The sequence below is a fragment of the Aquarana catesbeiana genome, linkage group LG01, assembly GCF_042186555.1.
Source record: "Aquarana catesbeiana isolate 2022-GZ linkage group LG01, ASM4218655v1, whole genome shotgun sequence".
In the NCBI taxonomy this organism is placed as follows: Eukaryota; Metazoa; Chordata; class Amphibia; order Anura; family Ranidae; genus Aquarana; species Aquarana catesbeiana.
Window position 1 is genome coordinate 129,917,566 of NC_133324.1, and position 14,202 is coordinate 129,931,767.

At 42.3% G+C, this 14,202-nt stretch overlaps 1 protein-coding gene across 2 annotated transcripts in view; it reads left to right on the forward strand.

Annotated features, from left to right (window-relative positions):
• The window catches only part of AP3B1 (adaptor related protein complex 3 subunit beta 1), a 524,279-nt gene that overhangs the window by 86,606 nt on the left and 423,471 nt on the right, over positions 1–14,202 (forward strand). For both annotated transcript variants that reach the window (XM_073623849.1, XM_073623855.1), the window contains exons 2-3: positions 3,150–3,225; positions 9,985–10,059. In XM_073623849.1, the coding sequence (XP_073479950.1) occupies positions 3,150–3,225; positions 9,985–10,059 (151 nt within the window). The remainder of the gene's footprint in view (positions 1–3,149; positions 3,226–9,984; positions 10,060–14,202) is intronic.

Consider the following 14,202-nt stretch of genomic DNA (forward strand, 5'->3'; position numbering starts at 1 on the left):
GAGCAACTGTCATGTCTGTCCTGCAGCGGCTCCACCTCTGACCCGCTGTTGACTCACCAACAGTCCCATTCACCTTAATGGGGCAGCTGGTGATGCAGCAGTGACACAAGGTGAGGGACGTGGCGGCAGCAGGTGAGTGGATGCCCGATAACAGGCGCTGCCATTATGGATCTGAAATGACAGGTGCTCTTTAAATGTAAAGACTTATTCTTGCTGGTAGTTGGAATCTTTAATATTTGCAAACAAAATTAAGGTTTCCTGTTTAGAATTAAAAGCTGTCAGGTTAGTAAAACAGTGATATTAGAACCGATTTAATCATACAGTTTGTAGTGTACATAGATTTGCAAAACAATGGGATAAAAGAATATTCCTGAACTTAGTTTTATCCAGGGCTGAAACAACTAATCGATTAATCGACAACTAATCGATTATGAAATTAATCGATTATGAAATTAATCGATTACTATTTTCATAATCGATTAATCGGCCAGTAACATAATGGGGCTAAAAAAAAGTAAAATTAGCACTTTATAGTACAAAAAGAGCAACAGATGGCTACTGTAAATATTACTTTCACAGTTCTACAGTAAAAAAATTAACCCCTTACAGTAGTGATCTGTTTTTTTGTACTATAAAGGGCTAATTTTATTTTTTTTTAACCCCCATTGTGTTACTAAACGTCTTAGACCTGGTTCACGTCTATGTGCTTTTTGCAGAAACGCACTACAGTTCATTTACATGGTTTCCTATGGTACACGTTCACATCCATGCTTTTTTCAGCCGCTGTGTATTTGGAAAGGGCTGGGGACTTTTTTTTTTTTTTTTTTAAACGGTGCTTTTTTGGTTCAATATACTTCAATGGAGAAGCTGCAGAGAAGCATGTAATGTGTTTTTGCAGCAATTTGTGTTTTTAAATCTGCCCAAAAAAATGCAAAAAAAGCAAATCGCAGCAAAATCACGTGCGCAAAAAGCACTGCAGAAACAGATCAAAAGCAAAATGCATAGGTGTGTACCGAGCCTTATGCTGGCTACATGCATAAAATTTCAGACGAGAATATTCAGAAGAAAAATCTTTGTACATTCGCTGAATGAAAGAATGTTGTTTGAAATTTTCACTTGTTTTTAACATTCCGTTTTTAAAATTAATGTAATTTCTGAACGAAAACCACATAGACTGTCTGAAAATTCCTTTGACCAAGAAGTTTTCTGTTTCCAAATTTTCCCATCACTGTGGTTGAAAATGAACATCAATTTGACCCCACTAACGACTAGAAAATCGAACGAACGTTCTTAAAATGCCTTTATGTTTGAAGGAAGATATGGTTTGTTTTTTTAATAAAAAAAAAAAAAATTGATCTCCGAGTCTGATGATATTTATCAGATTCACTCTTTAATAGTATATACAGTATATATCTCCTCTAATAGTATATACAGCATGTCTCCTCTAATAGTATATACAGCATGTCTCCTCTAATAGTATATACAGCATGTCTCCTCTAATAGTATATACAGCATATCTCCTCTAATAGTATATACAGTATATCTCCTCTAATAGTATATACAGTATATCTCTTCTGTTTGTTATTCTCAGAGTGGATTAGATATTTTGCTCCCTAACCATATAGTTGGTTATTTATATTTACCACTGCATAGAGATATTTAAGAATAAATTGCCTTTTTTTAAAACTTTACATATTTAACTAAATTGTACACCACACTGTTTTTTTTAAGGTTATTAACCGATTAATCGAAACAATAATCGGCCAACTAATCGATTATGAAAACAATCGTTAGTTGCAGCCCTAGTTTTATCTCGTACTTACTGTGAAATTGGGGAATGCGTCAATGCAGTGCATGTTATCTCAAATTTGCTAAAAAATCCATACAAATCTGATTTAAATAAATAAAAAAAACCTCTTTTTTTTTTTTTTTTTTTTAAATCCACCTTGGTAATGACATTTTTTTAGTAAGTACCCATTGATCTTGCCAGAAATGCAGTGTCACAGCTTAGACTGAAGACATTTTTTGTAATTTCATTTCACCCTACAAGAGATCTTTTACAAACTACAAGTTAAATTGTCTCCCCTTATAAGGGAGATGCAGAGAGGAAGACATGTGTGTAGTTCCTATCAGGAGTCCAATGAGCGAGCGTAGCCACCCTAGGACAGGAAGTGTGTTAGCAGGATTACCAAGTGGAAATAAAGGGCAAAGAAGCCTGAAAAAGGAAAACCAGTTCAGCCACATGATTTAAGGGCTGGTAATTGATTTATTTTAGATGCACTTTAAGCCCTCTTGCTACAGTATTTGATTTTCTTGTTAGGCAGGCCATACATGTTGTGTTTTTTTTTTTTTTATTTCTTGAATTTCACAGCTGACAAAGTAAAGACCCCCTTTGTTCAAGCACTGGGAGACTAGCCAATAGTTTTATGGAACTGGTGAGATTTCTTCAATCACAAATGGAACTTGTACATAAACCTTTCCTGTTTCAATTTACTTTTCTTTAGTCACTGCTAAAATTTAACTCCAGGCAAATAAAAACATTAAAACCTAATTACAATTACATTTAAGAAACCCATTTTTAAATTCACAATAGAAATTAGAAAACATATCAAATGTTTACACTGATAAAATGTACTATTTTAGGAAAAAAAAAAGTAATTTTGAAATTGATAACCGCAACACGTCTCAAAAAAGTTGGGACAAGGCCATGTTTACCACAGTGTACAAAGTGTAACACTGTAAACATCTGGGAACTGAGGAGGCCAATGGCTGGTGTTTTTGTTGTCCCATTCTTGCCTGATAAATGATTCTAACTGCTCAACAGTCCTGGGTTGTCTTTGTTGTATTTCTCATTTCAAGATGCACCAAATATTTTCAGTTGGTGAAAGGTCACAGATGAGGGTGTTTTGCTGATGCATTAGGAAATAATTGCACCCTGCATGTCTACTAAAGAGCAGCATGTTTTGCCTGTGGTTTGGGAACGCGCACGAGTAGGCACAAGTTCTTGACCCACACATGATTAAACCCAGCCTTACGCGATGCTACTATTGTATAGTCATACTATAATCGGCAAGTAAATGTGTTTTTTTATTTTTTATGGTTTTTCATTTTTGGTTATTTTTATTGAACCTTTTCTCTGTTCTTTTTAGAAACGAAGACTTAAAACAGATGTTGGAAAGCAGCAAAGATTCATCCAAACTGGAGGCGATGAAAAGAATTATCGGGGTATGGCTTTTTTCACTTCATTCTGAAGGATCTGAACCCTGTGGATGTGTGAACATTATGCTGATTAACCACTTAAGCCCCGGAAGAACTTCCCCCTTAACGACCAGGCCATTTTTTGCGATACTGCGTCGCTCTGACAATTGGGCGGTCGTGCGACACTGTACCCAAACAAAATTGACGTCTTTTGGTGGTATTTGATCATCTCTGTGGTTTTTATTTATTTGCGCTATAAACAAACGAGCGACAATTTAAAAAAAAAAACAAACAATTTTTTAAAAACTTTTTGCTATAATTCATATCCAAAAAGAAATATAAAAAAACAAATTTATTAATCAGTTTAGGCCGATATATATTCTAATACATATTTTTGGTAAAATCCCAATAGGCGTATATTGATTGGTTTGCGCAAAACTAGGGGATATTTTTAGGAACTTTTATTTATTTTTACTGGCGATCTGGATCTTTAGCAGGACTGTAACATTGCAGCAGACAGACCCTTTTGACACTTTTTTTGGGATCATTGACATTTATACAGCGATCTATAAATATCCACTGATTACTGTGTAAATGTCACTGACAGGGAAAGGGTTAACATTAGGGGGCAATCAAGGGGTTAGGTGTTTCTAACTGGGGGATGGGCTTACTGGAACAAGACAGATCACTGCGAACAGAAGATCCCTGTCATGTCACCTGTCAGAACGGGGAATCTCCTTGTCTACAAAGGCAGTTCCTCAGTTTTGCCTCTGTAACAGGTGATCGCGGGTTATCGGCGGACATAGAGTTCGCCCGACCCACAGGCACGCTCCCGCAGTTCGTCTGAGCCACCGCCAGCTACGGCGTTTTGCGCAGGAGAACCGACCTATACAGCGGCTGGTTGGCAAGCGGTTAAAGTGGTTGTAAAGTCAGAAGGTTTTTTATCTTTATGCATTGTGTGCATGAAGATAAATAACCTCCTGTGTGCAACGGCCCCCCTCAACCCCCCAATACTTACCTGAGCCCATCTCAATCCAGCAATGTTGCAGGAGTGTCTCGGCTACCCAGGACTCTCCCTCCTTATTGGCTGAGACTGCAGTGCAGCGTCATTGGCTCTTGCTGCTGTCAGTCAAAGTCAGTTAGCCAACGAGTAGAGAGAGGGGGCTTGACCGAACCGCAGCTTTGTGTCTGAATGGACACACAGAGCCTGGGCTCGGATGCCCCAGAGCAAGCTGCTTGCTGTGGGGCCACTCAGCAGGAGGGAGGGGCCAGGAGTGCTGGAAAGTGACTTGATAACAGGAGGATCTGGGCTGCTCTGTGCAAAGCTACTGCACAGAGCAGGTAAGTATAACATGTTTGTTATTTTTAAATAAAAAAAAAAAAAAGAGACTTTAGTATCACTTTAAACAATGTGTTTAACCTCTCTGGCGGTAATCCTGAGTGTGACTCGGGGTGGATTTTCAGTACCAAAAGCGGTAACCCCGAGCCACACTCGATCGCTTCGCAGTATCCTGGTACGGTTACTTACCTTGTCCCCAGGATCCTGCGATGTCCTCCCTCTGTGTCCGCGGGCTGTGTCTCCGCACGATGTATCACAGTGCCGAGAGTTGCGACGCACAGGGACGGGGAACGGTGCCAAATTCAAAAAGTGAAACTTACACAATACATACAGAACACTATAATCCTACAGATTACATTACTGTATCAAATAATTTCACATCCCTTTTGTCCCTAGTGATTTGTCCAGTGCCCTGCATGCAGTTTTATATTATAAATACTGTTCTTTCTGCCTGGAAACTGGAGATTGTCCATAGCAACCAAAACTGTTCCTTTACATAAAAAGCGGTTTTAGACCAGCTAGAAAACAGTGATAATAAATTAGAATCACTTGCAGAATTGAGCGATAGTGATTTATGGGGAAATTCGTCATCAAACACTGAAAGTAAAGACAGCAACAATTCTGCAACTGAGCAAATTTCTGTGTTTTTGATTTGATTACATTATTGAATCATTTATTATTATTATATTATTATTTGTTATTATTTATAGTTTTTTTATATTATAATTTTATGATTTTGTGTTTCAAACTTTATCATACCCGAGCTGTCTACTAGACTCTTGGTGGACAGATTTAAGTGTGTTATTCCTAAGAATTACAGGCCTACAATATAAAACGCCAAATTTCCATGCAAAACATTGTACCGCTTTAAACATCAAAATTCTGAAATAATCATACCGCCAGGGAGGTTAAATGCCATTTTCCACTTTATCACTTTTATTTTTTCCACTAAATTTGTTCTGTTTTTATTCTCTTTTGGCAAAAGCAAGGGAAATGCTTATCGTGATTCGTTTCTATATGGTTTGCACTTCTAAACTAATTAAGCACGTTCTGTAGTTTCTTATGGTCAATCTATTAGGTCCACCTATAATAACATAAGAAACTTGTGTTCTGGGATTCTATGACGGCCATTATATAGAGAGATATGGTCACATGACCTAAAGGATTACGATGAGATCCACCTAACCTTGAGTAGGTCCCTCTTTTGCCACCAAAATTGCGAAGCGGGGCTTCCATGGATTGGACTTGTTTTTCCAGCACATCCCACAGATGCTCAATTGGATTAAGATCAGGAGAATTTGAAGACAAAGTCAACACCTTAAACCATTCTTGAACCATTTTTACAGTGTGATGGTGCATTGTTATGCTCAAAAGGCCACTGCTATCGTGGGAATACCGTTTCCATGAAGGGGTGTACTTAGTCAGCAACAATTTTAAGGCAGGTGGTACGGGTCAAAGTAACATCCACATGAATGGCAGGACATTTCCCAGCAGAACATTGCCCAAAGCATCATGCCGTCTTCTTCACCTAGTGCATCCTGGTGCCATCTCTTACCCTGGTAAGCATCGCACACACACCCAGCCATCCACATGATGTGAAAGAAAACACGTTTCATGAGACCATGCCACCTTCTTCCATTGCTTTGTGGTCCAGTTCTGATGTTCGCGTGCCCATTGTAGGCGATTTTGGTTGTGGACACTGGTCAGCAAGGGCACCCTGATCTGTCTGCGGCTATGAAGCCCCATATCCAACAAACTGCGATGCACATTTTTTCTGCTTTGAACACATTTTCTTTCATGGACATCAGGTTTACTTGCTGCCTAATTTATCCCACTGACTTTCAGATGCCATTGTAATGTTATTAATTTCACTTGTCAGTGATCTTAATGCTATGGCTGATCAATGTATAGTGTACTGTGTACATAAGACAGCTCTGAATTCTTTAGCACGCGTTGCCAGCCCTTTCTACCTAATTTCTGATGGATTACAAAGAACACAGCCCTCGCTCCTTGTGCACAGGCAGAGAACACAACAGGTTATCCGATTACAAGATTGCTGGCAGAATTAACAGTGATGCTAATCACACAGATTTAAAGTGGATGTAAACCCGGTTAATGAAATTTGAGCTGGGCACATATATCTGCAGTGGTTTCTTATCTCTCTTCAAATCCCTAGGTCCAGTGGCTTTCTCCTGCTCCGTTCATCTGTTATCAGTATGATATCTTCTGACCAGTTCTACAGGAACTGTGATAAACCAGACTGAAATTTGTGTCAGAGTGGGTGCTATAAAAAGATTAGCAGAGAGCTGGTCTATTCACAGCACAGCTCTGCAAATCTCTCCCTATGTGGAGGGGGCTGTGTGCCTTTTCTCCAATCAGCTGTTTCACAGTGTATGGGAAGAAGCCACACCCACAGGTGAATCGGGAAGATAAAATTCTAATAGGACGTGCACTTCCTAAACAGTATATAAAGCTGACAACAGCAGATATACATGTAAAACCTATGTAGGAGGATCTGTTTCATCTCTGCGTATTATCTGAGGCTGTTCACGTCACTGCTCATATGTGAGAGTTTACATCCACATTAACAAAGCACTTTCAGTGCTATATTTACCAGTCAAGAAGAGGGCAAAAAGGAAGTTCATTGCTAAACTTGAAAGTCAGGGATTTCTAACAGCCTAGAAATGATATCTGTTTCTATTTCAGGCCTCCAAGAATCTGCTCTCCATAGTAAGTAGAACCTCATTTACATGGGTGCTAGTAGGCATACTGCGTGAATAAAACCTTTGCGTCAGCATCCACTGTAAACTGCATGGCAGCTTATGAAGGTGAATGCCAGCACAGTGGCATGTTAAAATTTGCAGGGGTGAGACAGTGGCTTTGATTCTCTAAATGCACACTGTCTGCCGCCGCTGCACCTGCATTCACCTCCTTAAGTTGTGTGCACATTGGGGTGGATGCAGGCACAAAAATTAAAGGTCTCATTTGTGAAGTATGCGTTCCAGCACCTATGTGAACCATAAAGGGGAGAGGAGCTATTATTTCATTGCCTCTGTTACATTTAACCAGTTGCCGCCCGCCCACCGCCAAATGACGGAGGGACGGTGTGGCTCTCATTCTGGGTGGACGTCATATGACGGTGCTCAAAAGGGCCGCTCTTGTGGGCCCGTGGGGTTGCGCAGCCTAGTGATCAGGGTTGCGCCATGAGGTAATCGGGGTGGCGCTGTGTTGCTAGGACACAGCGAGACCCTCATCTCTGTAAAGAGCCGCTGCTCTTTAACCATGTGATCGGCTGTATCCAATCACAGCCGGTCACATGTAAACAAGGAAGTGCTGTGAATCGGCTCTCCTTGCCTCACACTGACAGTGTGTGTGGCGATCAGCGGCATCTCTTCGCAGGGGAGACCTGGGTTGGTAACAGGGCGCTGATTGTCAGTGCCCCGATTACAGGAAAGCCCTAGCAGTGCCCATAAGTGATTCCAATCAGTGCTGACCATGAATGCCCATCAGTGCCACCTATCAGTGCTCATCAGTGCGTCATATTAGTGCTTCCTCATCAGTGCCACCTTATCAATGCACATCCGTGAAGGAGAAAAATTACTTTCAAAATTTACTGACAAACTTTGAAAAACGTGCGGATCGCAGGGCGGGACCCGCACACTGTGCAGGGACCGCCCTGTCAGATCTCCGCTCTCCCCTTTGGGGGATCGGATGAGCACGGACCGTCTGTCCGTGTTCATCCGATCCGCTCTGCAGACGGATACAGAAATAGGATTTTCCTACGTCTGCAGGATCGGACGAGAGCGGAGCCGGATGATATCAGGTGTCCGCTGACACCCGCTATCCCATAGGGATGCATGTATGTCCGTATTTCATCCGAAAACAGATGGATGAAATACGGACATACGGTCCGCACGTGTGAAAGGGGCCTAAAGAGAAATTACTGGCATTAGGAGTATGAGGGACCACTGCTCTCCGATGACTCCTCTCTCGTGTTGCTGCCCACCCTCCCCCTCTCTCTCCCGGAGCTGGATTACGAGAACAAAAACACTTGGCTGTCTGTGCCCACTCCCTCCATGTGGCATAAATGAGGAAGTTGGAGAGTTGGCAGAAATAAGTGGTTGTACAGAAATGAGGGAGTTGTGATCTAGAGAGGAAAAACACACCCTATTCTGTGATGCAGTAAGGCTGTGCATGATTGGATATGAGGTTTTCTGTATAGTCACATAATGCTACATGAAGACGGGGCTAAGATGCATCTTTTGACATTTTTGAAGTGCAGATTCAGGGCTGCCACAAACTAGGTAAGTGAGAGATACGAGCATTGGGATGGCTTGGGCAGAAAATATATTCTGTATTGGCCTTTAAGGTGCAAGGAGTGTGTTTGGGGTGGGAGGATTCCAAACACACCCACAGTAGGGTCATTGTTTTGCTCACAAACAGATGTCTCAGAGCTTCAGTATATGGACATACCCAACTTACCCAAAATTAGTTGTTTACAAAGTGCTTTCCTAACATTACTCATGAATTGTCACTGCAGGCAAGGCAACAGGTTCACTTTAATGCTCCTCTGCCCAGCACCACATGATAATTTTTCCTTTTTAATCCCATGGCTCTGTTTAACTTTTTTTTGAGTATTGCGGGAAATATTAATTTTGCCTTCCTTTCCGGTTAACAATTAAAGGCACCTTCACGCATCATGCAAGTGGTGTGAATGGGCTCTAAAAGAGTAACCGCTTTTGTTGTGAAACAATTCCCTAAGAATGATCAATGTGAATTTCTGCCTTGGATACTGATAATGAATGGGAGAGACATTTTCATTTTTGATCAGCTGATGCATTTGCTGTGCTCTGAGGAAAGCTGCAATGTCTGCATTGCTTTAGAAATTATTAACCCTTTAGGCTTGGTTCACACTGCCGCATCTTGGGATCCGACTTGTGAGACCCCAAGTCGCGTGGCATGTGAAATTCCATGTTGGTCATTGAGAGCTGTCTTAATTGGCACTACTGAAGCTGCTCCGACTTTAGAAAAGTCCATCAGACTTGTGCCTCAAAGTAGTACTCAAGTCGCCAGGGAGTCTCTTGGCAAAGTCTCACCGCAAGTCGTGCGACTTTCAGGTTGTGGCAGTGTGAACCGAGCCTTAGGAGCCTCTCACTAAAAATGAAATTTTTTTGTTGCAGAGGATGCCTAAAATCTGACTTCTGGGAAAATCAGTAAGTCAATCACACAAGCAGGAAATTACATTTTCTGAGGGCGTTCCATACACCAACTGTGTACAGAATGCCTCCAGGTAGCCATATTGCTTTTTACAGAAAAATTACAGCACTGTAGGTTAAAGGGGAAAGGTAAATTTTTAATAACATTCAAATAAAATATGGCTTGCATAGCAATTATGTATGGAGTTACCCTTAAAAGCAGTTACAAATGTATGACTTTTTGTTTTTTAGATGATTTCAAATGGAAAAAATGCCTCTGAGCTGTTTCCCGCTGTTGTTAAAAATGTCGCCAGCAAAAATCTTGAGGTAAGCAAAATGTCATTTTCTTATATGCAGCACTTTGGAGAGAGGTTCCGTAATGAGGAATCACAGCAGAGTTTCATTTGTTTATGGAACTTCTTTACTGTGACATTCCAATCAGGGAAAATTATGTCATCAACATAAAGGGCTCACACACACAGGACATTTTAACAGCTACTGTTAGGGGCGTCTGGCGTGTGTGTTGTTTGTTTTTTTTTTTTTTTTTTAATTGCTTCTGAACGCCCCCTCCATGTTGGCCTATGTGTCCATGTACACATAAACTGTTAGAGGCATAAGCGTTTAGGGGCAGTAGAAAAAAACAGCCTGTGCTTTCAGGATCAGAGGCTGTCGCGCTGTAAAAACATCTGACACTGCTAAAAGCTGCTAAACCGTGTTAAGCCGTGTCGAGCATGTCAAAATCAATGGTTCCCTATGAGAGCCCAATGATTTAAACTGAAGTCGCACCGGAAGTCGGATCATGAAGAAGAACCCCACGCCAGAATGGGAAAAAAAAGTGCCCCCCCCCGCCCAAGATCAATACCAGACCCTTATCCGAGCATGCACCCCAGCAGGTCAGGAAAGGGGGGGGGGGGGGGGACGAGCGAGTGCCCCCCCCCCCCCTCCTGGACCATACCAGGCCACATGCCCTCAACATAGGGGGTTGGCCTGCGCCCCCCACCCCAAAGTACCTTGTCTCCATGTTGATGGGGACAAGGGCCTCTTCCCGACAACCCTGGCCCATTGGTTGATGGGGTCGGCTGGCGGCGGGGGGCTTATCGGAATCTGGAAGCCCCCTTTAACAAGGGGGCCCCCAGATCCCGGCCCCCCACCCTATGTGAATAAGTATGGGGTACATTGTACCCCTACCCATTCACCCCCCAAAAAAGTGTCAAATAACAGCCGGCGTCTCTTCTCCTTCTGATTTCTTCTCCCTTCAGCGATGTCTTTATCCTCTGGTTCTTCTCCTCTCAACGCTGCTGTCTTCCCCTTCTGTTCTCTAGACGCGCTCTCCCAGTGTAATGCTAGGGCCGTCGTGTGCCGATATTTATATAGCCAAGGGGCGGGGTCACCCAGTGACGTCATCAAGAGGCTCCATCCACTTGTGATGTCATTGCCCAGGGCATGATGGGTCGATGATGCCACAAGGGGCGGTGCCTCTGGATGCATTACAGCGTTGAGAACTTCAGAGGAATAACAGAGGGAGAAGAACCGGCAGCGTAAGAAGTAATCAGCGGTGAGAACAGAATTGGAGGATGAAGACATCTCTGGAGGGAGAAGAAATCAGAAGAAGAGACGCCGGAGCTGCTTTAATTACTTTGTCAAAAACCTGTGTACTGTTTTTATTTTTGACACTTTTTTTTTTTTTTGGGTGAATGGGTAGTGGTACCATGTACCTCCATACGCATTCACATAGGGTGAGTTGCCGGGATCTGGGGGCTCCCTTGTTGAAGGGGTTTCCAGATTCCGTTAAGTCCCCCGCCCGCATACCCCGACAACCAACGGCCAGGGTTGTCAGGAAGAGGCCCTTGTCCACATAGGGACAAGGTGCTTTGAGGTGGGGGGCGCAGGCCTCCCTGCCCCAAAGCACCAACCCACCCATGTTGAGGGCATGTGGCCTTGTATGGTCTAGGGGAAGGGGGGGCGCGCGCTTGCTCGTCCGCCCCCCCCCCCCCCCCCTTCCTGACATGCCAGGCTGCGGGGATCCTCTTCAAGATCCTCAGCGCACAAGTCGCACTGCAAGTCATATCATCGTGATCCGACTTCTGGTGCGACTTTTATTCAAATCAATGGGCTCTCATAGGGAACCATTGACTTTGAATGGAGGCAGAGAAATGCTGCTAAAAGCTAGTGTGGCAAAAGTGCATTGACGCCAATACAAAAAGCTACTAAAAGCATGTTTTTACAGCTGCTTTTTCCTGGCTTTGGTAGTGGCGTTGCAGCTTGTTTTTTCTAATGCCCTGTGTACATGAGCCCAAAGGCCTACTTAATTCCTTTTTTTATAATCCACACTCTGCTTTGCTAGATTTGCTTAGTACTACTTGCAGAATAGGCTGGGTTATCAGATAAGTTTGATTTAATCCTGTGGTTAAGATGAGGGTTTTGAGCTCAACGCTAGTACAATTTTACTAATATTGTTAAGTTGGCTATAAGAGAATGCAGGCCTTTAATGGAACATTGGTGAAAATAAAAGGTGAAACTGCAAATTATTATACATTACGTAGAATAAAATGGAGAAACTGAAATTATTTAACATTTTTATTTTTTCCAGTCAGTCATTGCAAATTAGTAAGAGGTATAATCTCAGTTTGCATAGGCATTGAATTTGATCGAGATGTGCGTTGTAAACCGTCTTCATGTGAGTGAGCGTTTTTTACTTAATAAAGGGACCATTAAGTTTTAAATAATACTGCACTATGGGATCCTTTATTTTTATGCTTTTATGGTGAGGTCATTGACAGCCAGCTTGGAGGAACTTGGGTGGGGAGCAGTTCCTCGGGCAGAGGCTCAATCTTTGATCATTACACTATAACATGAGGGTCTGTTTCCCCTGGTAAGGAGATTTGCCTGGTGGATCTGTTCATCACACTGAAGCTGGTGTGGGGTCTCTATTCTCCATCATCTGTTATATGGACTTTTATATATTTAGTATTAAGCGCTGCATATTACCAGGCCAGCCATAGACTGGTTCAGCAGGGACCAGATGAGATTCAAACACTATGTGGGCAGGCTGAATGTACCAAGTTGGATCGATTGTCTCGGCAGGAGGGACTCACCTGTCAGCATGGTCTGTGCAACTCGTTAAAGAAATTTGCACGATCTATGGCTTGCCTTTTGTATAAAAAAAACAGCTCTAGTTTGCCTAACCCTCCTTTGCTTATATCCATTTAATAAAGTGCTAGTGTCATAAGTTAATTAAATATCAGATATAGCGGTGCTTGGATACGTGACATCATTCCACACACAGCGTCCGCTTGTGGCTAGTAGGAAGCACTAGTGGAGCGGGCAGCTCAGTCTACATGTTGAAGCTGTCATTCCTGGATGCCGGGCTGAGCACATCATCCTGTGAATTTAATGGTGGATGTTTTCAATTCTTTTTACATTTTGTTAAACTGAGTGATTTTGTTTAGTTTAATTTTGTTTTTTTGGATATGGCTATGTGAAATGCATGGGGAGAGAGTTGGAATATTATGATGCAAGCGAGTTAAGACCCTTATTAATTAGGGTCAGAACCTGTGGTGGGTAGGCCATGTAACTGGGTGGAGGAGCACGGAGGGAAGTGGAGTTTGGACAGTCTCTCGTCACTAAGGGCTGATTCACACCAGGTGCGGTAGGACTGCGTTGGGTGGCTTTTTCAGCATAGTCCCACCGCAAGGACAAGGCTTGAATGCCTTGTTTCCCATGTGCTCGGTTTACACCACTGCATTGAAATGGTTTGCGAGCACGATGCGCTCAAACAAATGACTGCATGCAGTACTTTTTTTCAGAACAGCGCAGTGTGAGGCAATCCGCCGCCTCGCACTGAACTTGAGCACTATTGAGATGTATGTGTGACACCTCAAAGTTCATTATATAAAGGAAATGGCGCGATCCACCGTGATAAGTGTAGTGATCATGTACTGAGCTCATCCAGATTGTCCTGCACACCAGCTGCTGTGCTGTGGTGAACTAGTCCTAAGGGCCCTTTCAAACTGATAAGCTTTTGATGCATTCCTATGCACTTACAAATGCAAGGTGCCTTTTTTGTTTTTCTTTTTTGTTTTTTGTTTTTGAAAAACTGCACCAACAGTGAAGCATACAGGAATTGAAAGCACAGTACACCTGCAGTGTGAATAGTTAAATCTGATTTAATGTGGAATGGTTTTCATGCACATGTGTCGTCTTGGAAAAGTGCACCAGTGTGAAAGGGACCTAACCATTTGTGGAAAGGAGATTAACGTTGAAGTGGATGGGAAAGAGCACTTTATTGTTGCAATATCCCTTGCACTATTGTTGTGGGGTTGTTTGTTGCACGGTTATGAATTTTGGACACTAAAGCACATGAACATTTGGAATATTTAACTAATTGAATTTAATTTATATACATTGGAATGTCACTGTGATTTGGAGTATTTGTAATATGAGTATTTTTTTTTTAAATGGTATTTAATG